Raw genomic sequence first — 21,362 nt, forward strand, 5'->3', positions numbered from 1 at the left:
GTTACAGGCTGCTGAACACGACACAGAGCAGGTGCACGTGATAACCTACTGTTCACGAAACAATAATGCAACAATAATGAAACAATCATGAAACAATAATGCAACAATCATGAAACAATCATGCAACAATAATGAAACAATACTGAAACAATAATGCAACAATAATGAAACAATAATGCAACAATACTGAAACAATAATGAAACGATACTGAAACAATAATGCAACAATAATGCAACAATAATAAAACAATGAAACAATAATGTAACAATAATGCAACAATAATGCCACTATCCTTTACAACTTCATTTAGTCGCCAAGGCACAGTTGGATATTTACAACAACAATAATAATAATTCAAGTTTGTCTTTAGACAACAAAAGTGCATCAGCTATGAAATTGCAATTAATATACAACGTGTTATAAGATGCATGTTTCCTACAAAAATAAACCAAGAAAGACATCCATCATCAGCTATACTAGGTAGTCTTGTGTTTTAAACTGGTTGCCTCATCTAGTATGGAGAATAAAGTTCTTATTTACATACGTATATATCACACACCGCTGATGACGACATATGCCATATTTGGGGGTCATACATATACATACATTTTAGGGCTGTCAAAGTTAGCGAAAAAGCATATTAACCCTTTCACTGCCGCACTACCAAACGGTTAACCCTTTCACTGCGACAATACACAGATGGTTAACCCTTTCACTGCCACACAACAACAGGTTAACCCTTTCACTGCGACCGTCGGTTGTGTGATAGTAAATGGTTAACCTTCTGTCGTGTGGCATTGAAAGGGTTAATGCCATACATTTCTTTGCAAAAATGTAAAGTGTAAAAATGTACATTCAATCAGACCAGTTCGATTATCAACAAAAATAATTGTAATTTTGGGTAATGTAATGAAAACAATTTATAATAATGAATGAAGCTCCAGTTCCTTGTTTTCCCACCTATGGAAACGATGAATGGTGTTGCCTAATTCTTAGGGCCACATTGCTAAACTGTGATGCTAAACTGCGATGCTAAGCTAGTTTTAGCTGGCGACTTAAACGTTTTTTTTCAACTGCCGCTTCGCAATTCTAAATCCTCTGCCTTATCAGAGAGAGAAATTGATATTAGAAGACCTTGTTCAAGGTAAAGAGCCTGTATGAACCAGATGAAGCTAGTTTGATAAAGACCTTGTTCAAGGTAAAGAGCCTGTATGAACCAGATGAAGCTAGTTTAATAAAGACCTTGTTCAAGGTAAAGAGCCTGTATGAACCAGATGAAGCTCGTTTAATAAAGACCTTGTTCAAGGTAAAGAGCCTGTATGAACCAGATGAAGCTCGTTTAATAAAGACCTTGTTCAAGGTAAAGAGCCTGTATGAACCAGATGAAGCTCGTTTAATAAAGACCTTGTTCAAGGTAAAGAGCCTGTATGAACCAGATGAAGCTCGTTTAATAAAGACCTTGTTCAAGGTAAAGAGCCTGTATGAACCAGATGAAGCTCGTTTAATAAAGACCTTGTTCAAGGTAAAGAGCCTGTATGAACCAGATGAAGCTAGTTTGATAAAGACCTTGTTCAAGGTAAAGAGCCTGTATGAACCAGATGAAGATTTGTACTTTGTAGGTCTGCATTTTAAATGTAAGGAGTAAAACGTGTTGTTTTCTTTCTCTGAAATGTAATTGAGTAAAAGTATACAAACCTAATAATACTTGAGTAAAGTACAAATCCCCAGAAACAGTACTTAAGTATTGTAACAAAGTACAATTACTCAAGTACTTGTACCTGCGAATAGGGGATCTAGGTGAAAGTTGACAAGCGAAAACCAGAAGTCAATCACACTTCAGAATGAACGGCTGTAGATGAGGAAATGGATTTTGGAGACCTTTTTTTTTGGCGCATGGTTTACCCGGATCTCTCTCAAAGACCCATTTCTGAACGGATTTTAATCAAATTTGGACCTGTACTACATAAGACTTCAGGCTATGGATCTGATATTGCAACCACTACAGAAAAATGTGAGTAGGCCTACACAAGTTCAACTCAAGTTCAGACCTCTGTTTCTCTATTTCATTAGCACTAAAAGTGATGTTCCTTTTTTGCATTAGTAACTTCAGAATGTCATCTTTCAAAAGAGACCAGGGTCATGCATGTGCTATAAGTATAACGTATAAAGCTAAGCTTTGCAAAAAAATCTTAATAAAAAAAATATACATCTAATAGATTTGTGTTCCTAAGAATTGCTCAGGGTGGTAATGATTGTGACACGCATCATGTTCTTGGTGAAATTAATACATTTCTTTGAACAAGATCACTCTGATATTTTGAGTGTAAGATGACAACAATGTAATTTACCCCGCGTGCCGAGGATTGTCGAGGACACTGTATTAAATAGTGGTAGATTAATTAAAAACCTTTTTCTTCATAAGAAATGTCAACTGAGAAAACACGTACGCCTTGGCCACTCCGACTGTGGTATATCGTTTGTGGTGGTTATTATTATTAAATAATAATAAAGTCTCATCGTATTCATAGACTATATACAGTATATATATAAAATAAAATAAATCTTTTATGTTTCAGTTTTTTTGTACTTGACTGTATCAGAACAACCCTGCTAACCAACGTTTTGAGAAACTGGACCCAGATTCTGGACCTAGAGTTTTCGGAGCAGAATGAGTCTTGGAAACCTGTGAAGACGGTCTTTAAAGAGGCAGTGTTGCCCCTGGCGCCGGACCTCTTCCAGGAGAACCATGAAGCCTCTCCGTCCTCGTCACATCATCCAGGTCCTGGACCTTTCCAGCAGAACACTTCCAGCAGAACACTTCCATCATTCCCGCATTTCATTGTATACTTGTATGCCGTGACAAATAAAACTCTTGACTTGACTATCAAAACACTTCCATCAAAACACTTCCATCAAAACATTTGGGGGAGAATGACCCTCCTGTGAGCCCAGGTGTTGCTGTGTGAGGGGTGGGTCTCCAGGAGAGTGATGTCAGTGTCCCCTCCACACGGTAGCTGTTATTATAGGTCCTCTGGCGTCTTCCCATTGGCTATTCCTTCCTCTTCCTCCTCCTTCTGTCTCCGCCTTCTGTTGAAGAAGCCCAGCTGGAAATAACAGGAGGGTAAAGTTCAAACATCACATGTGTATTTAAAGCTGCTACATGTGTATTTAAAGCAGCTACATGTGTATTTAAAGCTGCTACATGTGTATTTAAACTACATGTGTATTTAAAGCTGCTACATGTGTATTTAAACTATATGTGTATTTAAAGCAGCTACATGTGTATTTAAAGCTGCTACAGCTGCTACATGTGTATTTAAACTACATGTGTATTTAAAGCAGCTACATGTGTATTTAAAGCAGCTACATGTGTATTTAAAGATGCTACATGTGTATTTAAAGCAGCTACATGTGTATTTAAAGATGCTACATGTGTATTTAAAGCAGCTACATGTGTATTTAAACTACATGTGTATTTAAATCAGCTACATGTGTATTTAAAGATACTACATGTGTATTTAAAGCAGCTACATGTGTATTTAAAGCAGCTACATGTGTATTTAAACTACATGTGTATTTAAAGCAGCTACATGTGTATTTAAAGCTGCTACAAGGAGAACTTTTCAAAAATATGTTGTCAGATTGGTTGTGATACTGTGGTATAATTACAGTAAACAAACGAGACCACTGCCGAAACAATTGGTACCCTAATTCTCACGATAAGACCCCATTTCCCATAAACCCTGTCACTTCCTGTTGCCAGGGACGCGGGAAGGGGGGGTGCGGGGGGTGCTGCAGCACCCCCTCTCAATTATTGCAAAAAAAAATATATATATATATATATAAAAAAAATTATTTTTATTTTTTATGGCAGTATTTATATATTTGTATATACTGTAACTGTATAACTGTAACACTGTATATTATAAGTTTATCCTGCTCAAAGCACGTCACCATTTTAATATTGTGTGTATTGAGCCGTACTGTATTGTAGCCATTCTCCAATCTGTTAAATAAAGTTTTCATTCATTCATTACACTACTGTATGTACACAATCATACGTGTAAAACCGAGTAGATTTTCGAGTGATGACAGACTGTCACAGACTGATTGAATGACAGGTGAAACAACTAATTGTATTCACCTCCTGTCTCCCGCCCTTCCCACGCGCCACGAACCACTGAGCTACTGTGATACATACAGTGCTTGCGCAGTCAGTCGATTTGAGCTAGTAGTCAGACTTTGCTAGCACAGAATGTCTCACTCGCAGAAAAGAAAAATATCAGATTTATTTTCGAAACGTCCCGCCGGTCCCAGTGACAGTCCCACTAAATCTGATAAACGTCAGAGAGAGACAGAGACGACAGGTTCAGCCTCAGCATCAGGTATTGAAGAGTTAACTGAGTCTGTTCCCCTATACCCCCCCTCGGGCGCCAGGGGCTTCCACTGAGGGGTGATGCAAATAGGGATGGGGTGTTATGGCAGCTCATGATGGAAAGAGTGCGCACCGAGTCTGATCCCGATTTGAAGAATTGGCTCCAAAAGAGAGACAACTGGATGTCCAACAACATCCAAAACGAAATCTTACAGCTGCTTGCCCATGATATTCAGCGACAAATTAGAGGCAAAGCATCCAAAAGCCCAATCTTTGGCTTGAGCGCTGACGGAACCACTGATGTCACTCACTGGAAAAGAACAATTCTCGTGTAATATACAGTTAGCCGATGACAACTTGGAAGCTCAGAACTTCTTTTGGGGTTTTTACAATGCCCGGCCCAGACACAACAGCCGAGACGCTGTTTTTGTGTATAAAATACTTTTACGCCTCAACCTGCCCATGGAGAGGCTGATAGGATACTGTTTTGACGGGGCCAGCAACATGTCTGGGGGGTACAGGCTAGACCAGGGGTTCCCAAACTTTTCAGGCCGCGACCCAAAAAAAAACGGTGTCAGAGAGCCGCGACCCCCACTATTATAGGAGGTAAAAAAAATTATTTTAAATGGAAATGTATGGTTGAAACATGCAAACGTTCAAACGCACACACACTAATAAGCATTGGAGGCTTTTAACCAGGGCCGGACTGGGGAAATCATTCAGGCCAGGAAATATAGCCCCAGTCAGGCCACTTTTTAAGCAGGGGGTCTGGGGGTCCCCCACCAGGAATTTCTTTGTTACAAAGACTTAATTTCCTGCATTCTGGTGCAGGCATTTTTTTTTATTTGTACCCTTTAAATGCCAGTGTTTGTGATGGCATCACAACTTATTGTTAAAAAACAGGCTAGCATATGTATGATTAGCAACAACACAGATTTTTATGGATTTTCAGTTTTTTGTAATTGATAAATACAATATTTTATTCAACTTCAGCCCTGATCATAACACCACATATTCATTTTATAATTCTAACCCTTTAAATGCCAGTGTGTGTGATGGCATATATTTGCAATATATCAAATGCAAAGTACATTTTTCTGGGGGGGATTATTACAGGCTAGCATGTGTCAATGATTAGCAGTTTTTCGTAAGGATCCCGCCTCCACCAATCACATGCGGCTCCCTTTGTGTGTGTGTGAGAGCAAGAGAGAGAGAGAGAGAGATAGTTCTCCAACTTGTGTGAGTTGCAGTGATCTCCTGGTTGTTCCCCACCTAGGTTATCTAACTATTGCGCTGGTGCAAATAGAAACACTGGCCTGGCCTGCTTCTAAGTTCAGTGGCCTGACAAAAAAAAAAAAAAAAAAAATTTCATCTGGCGACCCCCCAGCACCCCCTGCCGTTTTATAGTTCCCGCGTGCCTGCCTGTTGCTGCTGTTTGTTCCCGCCCCACGGCATGGGATTCGTTGTGATGATGAGAGGAGAGGGTGAACAGCCCTTGCTAACTGCGAACGTGGTGTTGTTTTTGTTGTTAACACTTTAAGGACCAGCCACGAGTTTATATGTGTTTCGGTGCCATGCGGTGTGGACCAGAGGCACGTATATAGCCGTGGCATTTGTTATTGCTGTTATTCCATTTTAATAACCGGCTCAAGATCCCCGACCGGCTCTGCAGATCTACCCTCGTCTGTGGAATCGAGAACATGCAATACCGGCCAGATCCTCTTAGGGGCGCCATCGCTCTACTGCAGTATGCCCTGTGGGCGAATGTAAAAAAAAAAAAAAATCTTCCAATGGAGTATCATTGTAGCCGGATCCTGAACCAGCACAATGTACTGTGGATCACGTTTCGAATCGCAGATTTCACCATGGAATAATGGGATTTATCATCAGCAAATGGACATATCGATCTACCAGATGCCGATCGATAACGGGGAAATGCTGGGGGGTATCCCACGGGCTCACGGTAAGACCTTTATCACCTAAATTACAGCCGGATCGGAGCTTGCTGTGAAACGCAAGCAGCAGATCAGTGAATGTGGCTTTCATGCATACATGCTCTGGGACAGCCCGGATCATATGCAGTTTGAGTTATTTCTTTAGCATATATAAAACGGAAATGCAGTTGAATATAACGTTAGCAGTTATTAGCTCCATAACTAGCTTTCCAGAAAATATATGAGACAAAATCTGCGATAAAGCTTATATTCACGGCGCTATAAAATGACAACCTATTGATGCATTTTTTTTTCTTTAAGCCATTTTGAAGGGACGGTTTATTAACTCAATTGACAATGAGAATGGACAGATAGCAATACTATAAAGTATAGATATAGCTGTACAAAAAGACACCGGTCTGTTGACAAACCCTGGTCCTCAAGCACTATATTAGACGCATCCCAGCGGTCGCCAAAGTGTTAAAGGAACAAGCCAACATTTTTGGAAATTAGCTTTCAGTCTTCTCCAGAGAGATAGATACCAGTTTCCTCTCTGTGTGTTCAGTAGAAAGCTATCTGGCTGCACATTAACCTAGCTTAGCACAATGAATAGAAGCAGACAGTGCCGGTTAGTCTTCGGGAGAGGTGTATTAGTTGGACAATGCCTAGGCTAACCGGCACTGTCCGCTTCCATTCATTGTGCTAAGCTAGGCTAACGTGCATTCAGATAGCTTTCTACTGAACGCACAGCGAGGAAACTGGTAGGCCTATCTATCTTCTAATCTCTCTCTGGAGAAGACGGTAAGCTAATTTACCAAAATGTTGGCGTGTTCCTTTAACGCAAGTTGTGTGGAAAGGCTTCCCTAGCGCCGTAACGCCTTCAGCAGAGCTCCTGTGGATGCGACCCGCTCCGCAAACAATATCGAGACAAAATAGAGGATATCAATGATCTCGTCAATAAGTCTTTCATCAGTGTCTCTGCAGTGATCCTGCCGAGGTATATGTAGCTGTCTAGACCCAGCACTTCAGTAGGGCACAGAAGGGCACCAAAAACTATGAAGCGGGAGCGCGTAGCGCGACCACGGAATAAATGTGGCCGGTTTTGGTCGGTTTGTGGGCGAAAATGGGTGGATTTTGTAACTATTTTTTTTTAACTTTATTTCGGTTTTAGGGTTAGGTTAGGGTTATGTTATTTAATTGTTTTGGGGAGCCAGCCCCCCAAACTCCTGAAATGCATAGAAATCTATGAAATAAATAAAACAATCTGACATTTATATTAAAAAGAGCTAGCCACCCAAACCCCTAAAATACATAGAAATCTATGCATTTTGGAACAGTTACTATATATATAGTCAAGAAAGCATTTAGTCATACTTAAAGTTTAAAGTGCTTTACTTGCATTGAACATTGCATTGAACATTGAACATTGAGGAGACATCATTAGAAAGCACAATGTATGTTTCCATAGCCACGCAGATGACACACAATTGTACATCCCCGCTGAACCAAATGATCACACAGCTATAAACTCCATTTCCGCCTGTCTCTTAGCAATAAACAAATGGATGACGAACAACTTCCTAAAATTAAATGAGGGCAAAACTGAAATCCTACTAGTCGGTCCTATAACAAAAAAAGAAATGTTACAGAGCAATATGGGGCAACTTACTCCTTGGATCAAACCCGAAGTTACAAGTAAGTAACCTACACTGGCTTCTGGTAACATTTAGAATTGATTTCAAGGTCCTCCTCCTTATATACAAAGTATAAACATTGCGATCATCTACTACTGGTCTATTGAAGGTTCCAAGCCACAGTCTAAAGAAAATCAGGGATGCAGCCTTTGCTAACTATGCACCAAAGTTATGGAACACACTACCTATGGACATTAGGGAAGCTAGATCTCTTAATATTTTCAGAAATAAGCTAAAAACGTACCTCTTCACCATAGCCTTCTAATACACCCCGCTGTTGATTGTACTGTAGCACTATTTTACTCTGTCCATTCTATTGCATAATTTTACTATCTATTCTACTATTCTATTATTGCACTGTATTATTGGTGTGCAAACCAGTCAACTTACAAAAAAGAGCTTGGAGATAAATGCAGTGCAAAATATTTCACTATAATATTTCAAAGCGAAGTAAAAAATATTATAATAATTATTTGATCATGTTAAAAAAGGGAAAATAAAAAACATTTGTTAAAAAATAAATAAAATAAAAAATTCTTTCTCAGTGGGGCACAGATGATCATCAGTAGGGCACGTGCCCTACTGATAGTGGTCTAAATACGCCGATGAGGACAGCCATGCTTTACTGGGCCATGTTTGTGCACATAAAAGATCAGAGAGACCACCTCCTCTTTCCATTCTAAGATCAACTATAAAGCCACTGAGCTGGCAGCTGTAGTGAATCAGGCCAATATCCATGTTAAAGAATATGCCTATTAACATTCCCTGCCAGAGAGGCTGAGTGATGCGATGGGAGGAGGAGGAGGATGCTATTTACTGCCTTATTTATGCTTGAGAGATCACTGAGGGTCGGCACTGATTCACAATGATGTTGAGTCCATACAGGAGGCCAAACAGTACAGTAGGCCTCGTCAAAAACAACCATGAGTCGGCCTATAATAATAATAATAATAATAATAATTCATTACATTTATATAGCGCTTTTCTCAGACTCAAATAGATTTACAACATAGGGTTAGGGAAATTGCCTCCTTCACCACCACTGCTAGCACCCAACCTTGGGCTACGCAGGCTCAATGGCTGCCATAGACTGGCACTCGGCACACATCACACTACACAATGGCTGAACGGCTCAGGAGACAGGGATTGATATCAGCCAATTAAGAGGAAGGGATGATTAGGTGGCCTTGATGTCAGAGACCTGATTGGGAATTTGACCAGGAACGTTGGGGAACCCCCTACTCTTTGCGATAGGCGTCCTGGGTTCTTTAACGACCTAGATTCAGTCAGGACCTCGGTTTAGCTATAGGGAGGAGGTCCAGCACCTGGTCGGCCTATAGGGAGGAGGTCCAGCACCTGGTCGGCCTATAGGGAGGAGGTCCAGCACCTGGTCGGCCTATAGGGAGGAGGTCCAGCACCTGGTCGGCCTATAGGGAGGAGGTCCAGCACCTGGTCGGCCTATAGGGAGGAGGTCCAGCACCTGGCCGGCCTATAGGGAGGAGGTCCAGCACCTGGTCGGCCTATAGGGAGGAGGTCCAGCACCTGGTCGGCCTATAGGGAGGAGGTCCAGCACCTGGTCGGCCTATAAGGAGGAGGTTCAGCACCTGGTGGCCTATAGGGAGGAGGTCCAGCACCTGGTCGGCCTATAAGGAGGAGGTTCAGCACCTGGTGGCCTATAGGGAGGAGGTCCAGCACCTGGTCGGCCTATAAGGAGGAGGTTCAGCACCTGGTGGCCTATAAGGAGGAGGTTCAGCACCTGGTGGCCTATAGGGAGGAGGTCCATCACCTGGTCGGCCTATAAGGAGGAGGTTCAGCACCTGGTGGCCTATAGGGAGGAGGTCCAGCACCTGGTCGGCCTATAAGGAGGAGGTTCAGCACCTGGTGGCCTATAGGGAGGAGGTCCAGCACCTGGCCGGCCTATAGGGAGGAGGTTCAGCACCTGGTGGCCTATAGGGAGGAGGTCCATCACCTGGTGGCGTGGTGCCTTGACAGCAACCTGGCCCTCAACACGAAGAAAACCAAGGAGCTCATCGTGGACTTCAGGAAGACCAGAGCCAACGCACATGCCCCCGTCCACATCAACGGAGCAGAGGTTGAGCGTGTCTCCGGGTTCAAATTCCTGGGAGTCCACATCTCCGAGGACCTCTCTTGGAACCTCAGCACCTCAGCACCGGTCAAGAAGGCTCACCAGTGCCTCTTCTTCCTGAGGAGACTGAGGAAAACCCACCTCCTGAGATTCTGGTGAACTTCTACCGGTGCGCCATAGAAAGCACACTCACCAACTGCATCACAGTCTGGTACGGCAACTGCCTCAGACCGGAAAGCCCTGCAGAGGGTGGTGGAAACCGCCCAATGCATCAGCGGTACACCACTCAAACATGTTGTCTATCCATCACAAACGGTGTCTGAGGAAGGCATGCAGCACTCTCAAGGACACCGCTCATCCCAATCATGGACTGTTTGCCCTCCTCCCTTCCAGGAGACGCTACAGGAACCTCCGCTCCAAGTCAAGCAGACTCAGGAACAGCTTCTTTCCCTCAGCTGTCATCTCCCTGAACTCTGTGCCATATTGATTTTAACTTAACCCTTACCCTAACCTTAACCCCTAACCCTTATTCTAACCTTAACTTTGCCCCTAACCCTTACCCTAACCTTAACTTAACTAGGGATGCACCGAATGGGAAATTCTTGGCCGAAACAGATACCGAAAATAGAAAACAGTTGGCCGAAAACCGAAAGCCGAAAGGCCGAAAATGATTCATAGAATAGAATTTTTTTTACCAATGTTGTGGAACATTATGATTATGGAAAAATATATGAGTATGGCAAAACTTAACTTAAATAATAAATAATCACTATTATGGTCCATAAAACATTTATTCAGCACTTCTGAATGCATACAGTACATTAATTCCATCTTTTCTCTGGCTGCCGCAGCGGACATCTGTGCTCTACTGAGCGCACCTTTCTAGTCCCCAGATGAATGCGCTCTCTTGACTCGGCACAGTAGACGCGCGACAGACAGACAGCGTCAATGTGAGAAACACAACCCCCCCCCCCCCTCTCGCTCTGAATAATATGCATATTAGATCACTCAGTGATTAACCGCGACGGTATATAGTAAATAAGGATATAAAAGCATGTTACAGACTCATTTATTGGACGCGTTGCGCGCAGAGTTTACATAGAAACAGCGCGACTCCCGACAGCGCGACATCATCACAACAACACGCGTTAGGTTACAGGTTCTGTTTCGGTGATATATTTTCGGTGAAAAAACTCTTTCGGCCGAAAGCCGAAAGGCCATTTTTTGCCATTTTCGGCCGAAAAATTTTGGTGGCCGAAATTTCGGTGCATCCCTAAACTTAACCCATGAGCCAAAAATAGCCTCTGGTCCTTGTGGGTTCCGGCCAATGTCCCCACAAAAGGGGGCCACTCTTTGAGACCAACATTATTGGAAATGCGCTTACCGTCTTCTCCAGAGTCAGACAAGATGATCAGTTTCCTCTCTGTGCGTTCGGTAGAAAGCTGCCTGGCTAAAAGCTAGCCTAGCTTAGCACAAATGTAACTTGCTCCATCATTCTCAGTCACATTGACCTCAAAACATATTTTGAGTTTCACTCACTGTTGCAAAAAGTTGTGTATAAAATTTTAAATAAATCAATATGATGACATAACGTCACAAATGAATGGAAGCGGATAAAAACACCTCTCCCAGACCTTTTCTGAGAGAGGAAATTGGTATCTATCTTCTTGTGTGACTCTGGAGAAGACGGTAAGCACAGTTCCCAAAATGTTGGCGTGTTCCTTTCAGGTTAGTGTTAGGGGCATGTAGTGGTTATGGTGTGTGTGTGTGTGTGGTGTGTGTGTGTGTGTGTGTGTGTGTGTGTGTGTGTGTGTACCCTCCACAGAGCCAGCACCAGCAGGGCCAGTAGCAGTAGTCCTCCCAGCGTGCTGCCGAGTACAATCCAGAAGGGAAATCTATAATCTTCCTCTTTCCTCATCTCCAGGATTATCTGCGGGGGAATTACAGAACAGGACTCATCAGTGACTCTCACACACACACACACACACACGCACGCACGCGCACGCACACGCACACACACAAACACACACAGCTCATCTGACCTGCAGGAAACATCTACCTTTGATAGCAAACATAAGCTCTACATACTGCTGGTACTTTTATCATTCATGACCTTCAGTGTTATCTTCTATGATAATATCTCAGAAACCGTGCAGTGAAAAACATTTTGAATGTTCAAAGAAGGGGAAATGATTATTAATCAAGTGTTTAACCCTTTCACTACCACACTACAGAAGGTTAACCTTTCACTACCACACTACAGAAGGTTAACCGTCTGTAGTCTGTAGTGTGGTAGTGAAAGGGTTAACCTTCTCTAGTGTGGTTGTGAAAGAGTTAACCCTGATAATAATAATAATAATAATAATAATAATAATAATAATAATAATAATAATAATAATAATAATAATAATAATAATAATAATAATATAATAATAATAATAATAATAATAATAATAATAATGCAGGACCTGTCGCAGAGGTCTTTAATTGGCATGCAATTATCCTCAATGTTAGCGGTTAGCACACACGGTTAGCACACACACACCGGAACACACACGCATTGTTTTTGTAGGATCGCCGACGCGATACTCCTCTGTGCTTAACCCATCCCGTCGTCCTTCCCCCCCAAGGGCAGCCGGGAGCAGACGAGGGCCTGGCGTGAGCCACGCCCGGGGACCATCCAAGTGCTCCTGCCCGTCTCCGTCACGGACGCGACAGTGTTAGCGATCTGTTGTTTTTGCATGTTTTTCCATTGGGTTTGTCTTATCGGCGGGGGGGGGGGGGGGGGGGACCCTTGCGAGCACGGGGAGAACATGCAAACTCCACACAGAAAGGCCCGGGAGATACCCCACCTGGGTAACTGGCATCACGGAAACCTGGTCCCCAAGCGGGAATCGAACCCTGGCCCTTCTTGCTGTGAGGCGACAGTGTTAACCACTACACCACCGTGCCGCTTTGTCGTGTGGTAGTGAAAGGTTAACCTTCTGTATTGTCGCAGTGAAAGGGTTAACCATTTGGTAGTGTGGTAGTGAAAGGGTTAAAGAAAATTAAAATCAATCTCCTCTTGACTGACGGTTCAGCTGAGCGCAGTAACAGTTTGTGCCAGCAGGTGGCAGCACAGCTGTGTGTACGCCTGTACGGTTGAGCTGAGTGCAGTAACGGTTTGTGCCAGCAGGTGGCAGCACAGTGCAGTGAGTGACTCACGTGTCTCACTGGCTTCTCCTCAGGCAGGAACATGGGGCTGGATGCAGGCAGCTGGATGGAAGCAGCCGTCACCAACGACAAGGTCCTGAACTTCACCTGTCACTCAGAAGAGGTTCCATGTAAACACGTAGCAGACCCACCAGGATTTCACATTCATTTGTGTTTATTGCAACCCCAAAAAAAACAATGCAGATTTTCTTATTTTGCATATAATATCACACACATCCAAAAACTCAAAAACTGTTTTAAGATAAGATAAGATAAGATATTCCTTTATTGATCCCCTTGGGGAAATTCAGGCATCATAGCAGCATGGGGGGGAGGGGGGGAGGGGTACAGGTAGTAAAACAACACAGTATACAGGTAGTAAAAGACAACACAGGCAGTGTAAACAATTTGATCAATATGGTCAATATAATTTACTATCTGACTAGCTGAGGAATATTCACATTATTCACAGTGTCACATGAGGTGCAGTATGCAAGAGGTAGTGTTATAATAATTTACTATCTACTGAGTATACATTAATCAAAGTACCAGGGTAGTCTACTTTGTCCCCCTTGGGTTCCTATAAGTCCCAGGTCAATGTCTGGTAGCAGTCGCTGTCGCTGCCCCCTGTTGTGGGGCCTGGAGGCTGCTAGTCGCTGCCCACTGTTGTGGAGCCTGATGGCCGCTGGTATGAAGGACTGTCCGAGGCGGTTAGTTGAGTGTCGGGGGGGGATGAGTCTGTGGCTGAACGAGCTTCTCATCTTGACTAGCTCGTCGTAGAGGGGGTGGTAGGGGTTCTCCATGATGGCATCCAGCTTCCTTATCATCCCCCTCTCTACCATCACCTCAAGTCTAGGTAGCTCGACTCCCACCACAGAGCTAGCCTTCCTCACCAGCTTGTTGAGCTTGTTGGTGTCCCTTGAGTTGATGTAGCCTCCCCAGCATGCCACAGCATAGAAGAGGATGCTGGCCACAACAGACTGGTAAAAAGACTGCAGCAGTTTGTTGCACACATTGAAGGACCTGAGTCTCCTCAGGAAGAACAGCCTGCTCTGTCCCTTCCTGTAGAGGGCCTCTGTGTTGTCCGACCAGTCCAGTTTATTGTTCAGGTGTACCCCAAGGAACTTGTATGAGTCCACCATCTCCACATCCACCCCTCGGATGGAGATGGGAATCGGGGGGGGCCTCTTCTTGCCCCTCCGGAAGTCCACCACCAGCTCCTTGGTCTTACTGGTGTTGAGTTGGAGGTGGTTGCTGTCGCTCCACCCCACGAAGCTCTCCACCAGGGCTCTGTACTCCTCCTCATCATCGTCGGTGATGTAGCTTACGATGGAGGAGTCGTCTGAGAACTTCTGCAGGTGGCACCCGCTGGAGTTGCGGCAGAAGTCTGAGGTGTAGAGGGTGAAGAGGAAGGGTGACAGCACAGTTCCCTGGGGGGCGCCGGTGTTGCTCACCAGTACGTCAGACTGACTGTCCTTTAGTCTGACGTACTGTGGCCTCTCAGTGAGGTAGTCCTTGATCCAGGCCACCAAGCCGTGCTCCAGCTGCATCGCAGAGAGCTTCTCCGCTAGCAGTGACGGCTGGATGGTGTTGAAGGCGCTGGAAAAATCAAAGAACATGATCCTCACTGAGCTGTGCGGCTTTTCCAGGTGCGTGTACGCTCTGTGGAGCATGTAGATGATGGCATCCTCCACCCCGATGTTTGCCTGGTATGCAAACTGCAGGGGGTCGAGGGAGTCACGCACCAGGGGCTTGAGGTGTTGCAGGACCAGTCTCTCAAACGTCTTCATGACGTGTGACGTCAGAGCGACTGGCCTGTAGTCGTTGGGGGTGCTGGGACGTCCCTTCTTGGGCACCGGGACAATGCAGGAGGTCTTCCAGAGCTGGGGCACCCTCTCCAGCCTCAGGGAGAGGTTGAAAAGATGCTGGAGCGGTGCTGCCAGCTGCTCTGCACATACCTTGAGCACCCTGGGATTGGTGTTGTCCGGTCCTCTGGCCTTGTTCACATTAATTTTGGAGAGCTGCCTACTGACCTGACTGGTTGTGATCGTCAGGGTTGGGGGTGGTGGGCAGTCTGCTGGTGTTGGGGGTAGGGTGCCGTTGCTGATGGGTGTGGGGGGGTGGGGGGTGGGGGGGCTGCTTTGTAGGTGTGATCTGGTGCTGGTGTCGATGGGTGGGGGGAGGGGTGTGGGGAGGCCACTCTGGTCAAAGCACACTTTATTTAGTATTTATAATAATGCAATAAATGGTTTAGAGTCCTAAAGCAACATAATAGAGGTTTTGAGTCCCGTGATCAATAGATCACTAAAGCAACAAAATTGGTCCATTCCATTTTACTTTTTATTTTACTGCACTATTCCACTATTTGACTCTATTCTCTTTTTTATTTTTATAAACATTTATTTTGAATATGCCTGCATTTTATGTGCTCATTTTATGTGTCTATTCTATTTGAATACTTTATTGCACTGCACTATTGCACTATTTTACTCTGTCTATTCTATATTACTCTTTTTATTATTGCCTATTTTTAAAACTGAATCAAACCATAAACAAGGTGGCCTGTTGGGATGTTAGATCCTAATGTGAAAAACTGTGATTTTATATGTCTGCACTTTATGTGCTAATTTTATGCCTGTCTTTTTCTGTTGTGGAGCACATTGAGCTGCAATTTTTGTATGAAAGGTGCTATACAAATAAAGTTTATTATTATTTAGTTTGACAGTTATTGAGAGTAAATGAGTATGGCCACCAGTGATGTCATCGGGGACATTGAATCCTTGTGTTGTATTAATTACAGCTCCATTAAATGATTAGGTAACAGTCCCTATACGACAAGGTATTGCGATTTACATTAATTTACATCCTTTCACTGAGCTGTAATTAACACACAATGATTCAATATCCCCGATGACATCACTGGTGGCCATATTCAAATTAATTTACTCTCAATAACTAAATGTGTGCAAAACTGTTTAGCATTTTTAGACTTGTGTGAGATTATGTGCAAAATGAATCAGCATTTGTTTTTGGTGAAGTGCCCCTTTAAAGACTTAACTATTTGAATTAAAACTAAATATAGAGAGTTCATTTCTATTACATTTCCAGAATGTTTGGGGTATGTATAATTGTTCTATGATTGTAGCTTCCCTGAAGAAATATACGTCTTCATAGCTAAACCATATATTGATGATATCTTTCATATAGCTGAACCATATATTGATGATATATTTAATTATAGCTGAACCATATATTGATGATATCTTTAATTATAGCTGAACCATATATTGATGATATCTTTCATATAGCTGAACCATATATGTTCATATCTTCCATATAGCTGCATCATTTCATATCTTCCATATAGCTGCATCATATGTTAATATCTTTCATATAGCTGCATCATATGTTAATATCTTCCATATAGCTGCATCATATGTTAATATCTTCCATATAGCTGCATCATATGTTAATATCTTCCATATAGCTGCATCATATGTTAATATCTTTCATATAGCTGCATCATATGTTCATATCTTCCATATAGCTGCATCATATGTTAATATATTTCATATAGCTGCATCATATGTTAATATCTTTCATATAGCTGCATCATATGTTAATATCTTCCATATAGCTGCATCATATATCTTCCATATAGCTGCATCATATGTTAATATCTTCCATATAGCTGCATCATATTTAAATATATTTTATATAGCTGCATCATATATTAATATCTTTCATATAACTGCATCATATTTTAATATATTTCATATAGCTCCATCATATGTTAATATAGCTGCATCATTATGTCAATATAGCTGCATCATATGGTCATATCTTTCATATAGCTGCATTTGATTTGATTTGACATTTAAAAAAATACAAGATTCCAGAAAAACGTTAAGGATGCTACACAAAAAGGTCAAGACTTATTTCCATTGTGGTCCTTGGTCTCAGACAGACAAGCAATACAAAACATGACCACAAATAACAATTTGACAAACTACATAGACATGTACATTTTAAATGCAGTACAAACATAGCCACAGACAACAATATATCAGACAACATTTTCATGCATATTAAAATCTAGTTTTTAACATTGTCGAGGAAAATGTCACTGATTCCCGCCGGAAGGGGTCAGATGACCCACAGCTTATATGAGAAATATGAGAAAAATAAACAGTGTAAACTATATAATTACCTCTTAATATAAAAATATGAGGTTTACCACAGGTTTGAGTGACAAAAAATAATAATAATAATAAATAAAAATATTATAATTTTACTTTTTTGGATGGAAGAGCCACACATTGACGGGCAAAGAGCCACATGCGGCTTGCTCGCAAAGTGCTGTGACTTTCCACATATATATTCCATTAATTACATTTTCCTGAAGTTATTTTGAAATTTCAGAAACCGTGCCAGATAAAATGGGTACTTTTAGGAAAAGTCATTGAGTGACAGAGCTGGAGCTCGACAGAGTGACGAGGATACATTTATTGAAAATGCCTAGGGGTCATGTGACCCCTTGTCGGCTGTGCTAGTGTTAAAGAGTTAATCTCTTCTTCCATTGCGTTAGCCCACTTCTGAGACTTATTAGAGCTCATGGCCTCCTTGTATGTGTTTGGTACACCAAATACAGCTCTATAGAAATAATCTACATCTTGTTCGTCAGCTCCACAATCACCTGCTTCCACGCCCTTATATGGGCAGCTTCCGACGCCATCTTCCCCACGCTGTGATCTGGCAACTATCAGCCCAGCTGAGAGTCGTCAGCTCATCACCGGCCCAGATATCAACCCTGCGGATCCTGCTCCTGATCGTCTCAGTGTTATCCTATCTAACCTAGGTACGAGGACGTACCCAGCCTTGCCTGCTCTGTCTGTATTGCCTGCCATGTCCTAACCTCTGTTCTCCCTGCAGGGCCGCCTGGGAGAAATGCGAGGCCCTGTGCGAGATTTAACGCGAGGCCCCCCCAAAAGGTTAAAAAAAAATATATATATATATATATATATATATATATATATTTTTTTTTTTTTTTTTTTTTATACAGTCAACATATTCTTAAATAATAGCGCTGCCCGAGGCGGGGCATGATACAGTCAACATATAGCAAAAGAGAGAGCGAGAGAGAGCTCCCGTTCTACAGTCAATATACAGTGTACAGAGAGAGAGCACAGCCTAGCCATCGAGAAAGGCCGCCATAGGCAGACTGTGTGTGTTAGAAAGAGAGAGAGAGAGAGAGAACATGTGTGTTTGTCATGTGTGTGTGTGTTAGAGAGAGACTAGAGCATGTATGAGAGATTCAAAAGGACAAAGATCAACACTTAAATCCAAGAGAGAGAGAGAGAGAGAGAGAGGAGAGAGAGAGAGAGAGAGAGAGAGAGAGAGAGAGAGAGAGAGAGAGAGAGAGAGAGACACACATTGGAAAGAAATTGAAATGCTATTTGGCCCTAAACAGAGAGTACACAGTGGCAGAATACCTGAGCACTGTGACTGAAGATCTTTGAGCACAGCCTAGCCATCGAGAAAGGCCGCCATAGGCAGACTGTGTGTGTTAGAAAGAGAGAGAGAGAGAGAGAGAACATGTGTGTTTGTCATGTGTGTGTGTGTTAGAGAGAGACTAGAGCATGTATGAGAGATCCAAAAGGACAAAGATCAACACTTAAATCCAACAAGAAGAGGGTCTATACCAGAGAAACCAAAGCAGCAAGGAGCCAATGGCCGACATCAGCTAAATAGGCTAGCCAGGTACTGTGACACCAGGCCACACACAGCTTTGGCCAACGGCCCAACGCTACCCAAGCTACAAGACATTCACACACAGCACATGTCGTATCTCCAAATGTTGTGAAGTAGCATATGTTTTGCCTGGAAAAAAACATCGTTATTAACAAAACATTCGGGAGGGGAAGGAAGGAAGAGTGGGGTAATGTCATGACATTTTCATTAATCTTACCTGCACAAAAGGAACGCAGGGCGAAAGGCCGCAACACAGGTCTCCACGTTGATGAAAGGCCTCTCGCTGGCGGGACAAAATAAGCCAGAACCCCCTGCTATTCTCACGGCTAATGTCAATGGTCGACTCGTAGCACAAGCTAACAGCTAACTCTAGCCTAGGCTAACTGATGGCATCAAAGTAACGTGCGCAGCCGGCAGCTAGCCGGCAGCTAGCTACGACGTTAGCTGCTGGCTGCGCACGTTACTTTGATGCTATCAGTTAGCCAGTTAGCTCAACCCGGCTATCGCTAACCATTAGCTAACGCACTACCACTGAAACTACAACATGAGAAAAGCAATACAGGCGCTGACACCAGGCACACACCGTTAGCTACTAGTAGTACTATATTAGCTAGTCGACCAGTTTGGCTCCAGAGAGAGAGAAAGAGAGCATAGGTCCACGGCGGGAATATAATCATAGGTTGACTCACCATAACGCAGTATCAATGCGGCGGCAGCGGCGCCAATGGTAAAGTTGGAAGGAGACTTTCTTGGCCCACGGTGTAATTTCTTCTGATCCATGCGGCTTTTGAAAAGACATCCACTCGCCTTGCTCCTCTGAATAGCGCTGAATTATCTACCTCGTGTCTTCTTCTTCTATTTGGTATTACGGCGGACGGGCCGGAAACACTATCCTAAAATCTGTAGAGCAGCAAATCCGCAGAAACCGGAAAACTGCAGTCTGCAGAGCCGCAGAGGCAGGAAGTCAGACACATTCTACAAACGTGTCTAATGTGAAATATATAAGCATATAAGCAAAACTAGATTTTAGGTCTGTGATGAAAAAGGGCCTCGCGGGAAGGGGGGCCTCGCAAAAAAATTAAAAAAAAATAATTAATTTTTTTTTTTTTTTTTTTTTGCGAGGCCCCCCTTCCCGCGAGGCCCTGTGCGACCGCACTGCTCGCACACCCCCTGAGGCGGCCCTGTCTCCCTGTGCCCAGGACCACCACTCTCGGCCGACGCTGTCTCCTGACGTACCACCTGCCCGGACGTTCCTGAGAACCTGATTATGATTAAGTAATTAATTCCAAGGAGGCCGAGAGCTGCACCATAATGTTGATGGATGTAACTCACAGTGAGTAGAGCCTGCGTCTGCAGCTGTCCTTTGATGGTCAGCTTGACCCGTCTGTGGGCAGGGAGGGTCAGCCTGCACTGGACCACCACGCTCTGGCTGTTGCTGTGATTCTACACACACACACACACACACACACACACACACACACACACACACACACACACACACACACACACACACACACACACACACACACACACACACACACACACACACACACACACACACACACACACACACACACACACACACACACACACACACACACACACACACACACACACACACACACACATATTTACTAAGGCTAAAATCAGAGACATTGGACCTCATTCACCAATAAGATGTCATAAGATTTCTCTTACGACAACCACCTTGCAAGGTCATAAGAGAAACTCAACGACAATTACACCCGGATTCACCAACGCGTGGAGAGGCTGTCTTAACCCGCCAAAATGGTCACAGCTGCGATGCCCACACTGTAAAAAATTTATATTTTTTCATGGGAAATTCACTGTATTGGCCGTGTGGAAATAGAGGTTCGGCATTGCCCCGTATTCAACAGGTTTGATTGATTGATTGATTGATTGATTGATTGATTGATTGAACACTTTATTAACAGATTGCAGAATGGGTACAATACAGTACAGCTCAATACACACAACTGCTAAGAGGATGAAGACCAGAGAAATACTTTCGTCTTGTTTACATCAGGGTCCCCCATTTTCAATTCATCAAGACATTTATGACATACAAGACATACAAATATACACTACTGTGTAAGAAAGAGATAACATTATAGAAAATAGAAATCCGAAGGGGGTTGGTCGGGTGGGGGGGGGGGGGGGGTATTTTGACATTTACCGGGGCCAGTTTCTAATTGCGGCCTCCCGTAGGTGCTCTTTGAGAGCGGTTCTGAAGGTGGGTATAGGGATCCACATTATTATTGTGGCATAATTGCGGAACGTGTTTAGTCCCTTGTTTGAGCCGAATTTG

General features: G+C 43.3%; 1 protein-coding gene across 1 annotated transcript in view; it reads right to left on the reverse strand.

Annotated features, from left to right (window-relative positions):
• Positions 1-21,362, reverse strand: part of LOC311245541 (integrin alpha-11-like) — a gene marked incomplete at its 5' end in the record, with an annotated part of 157,699 nt that continues 136,337 nt past the window's right edge. The window contains 4 exons of the mRNA XM_084335415.1: positions 1-3,105; positions 11,907-12,020; positions 13,295-13,390; positions 20,366-20,476. Of these exons, the coding sequence (XP_084191541.1) occupies positions 3,022-3,105; positions 11,907-12,020; positions 13,295-13,390; positions 20,366-20,476 (405 nt within the window). The 3' untranslated portion in view covers positions 1-3,021. The remainder of the gene's footprint in view (positions 3,106-11,906; positions 12,021-13,294; positions 13,391-20,365; positions 20,477-21,362) is intronic.

The sequence above is a fragment of the Notolepis coatsorum genome (assembly GCF_963971535.1).
Source record: "Notolepis coatsorum genome assembly, chromosome: 18".
In the NCBI taxonomy this organism is placed as follows: domain Eukaryota; kingdom Metazoa; phylum Chordata; class Actinopteri; order Aulopiformes; family Paralepididae; genus Notolepis; species Notolepis coatsorum.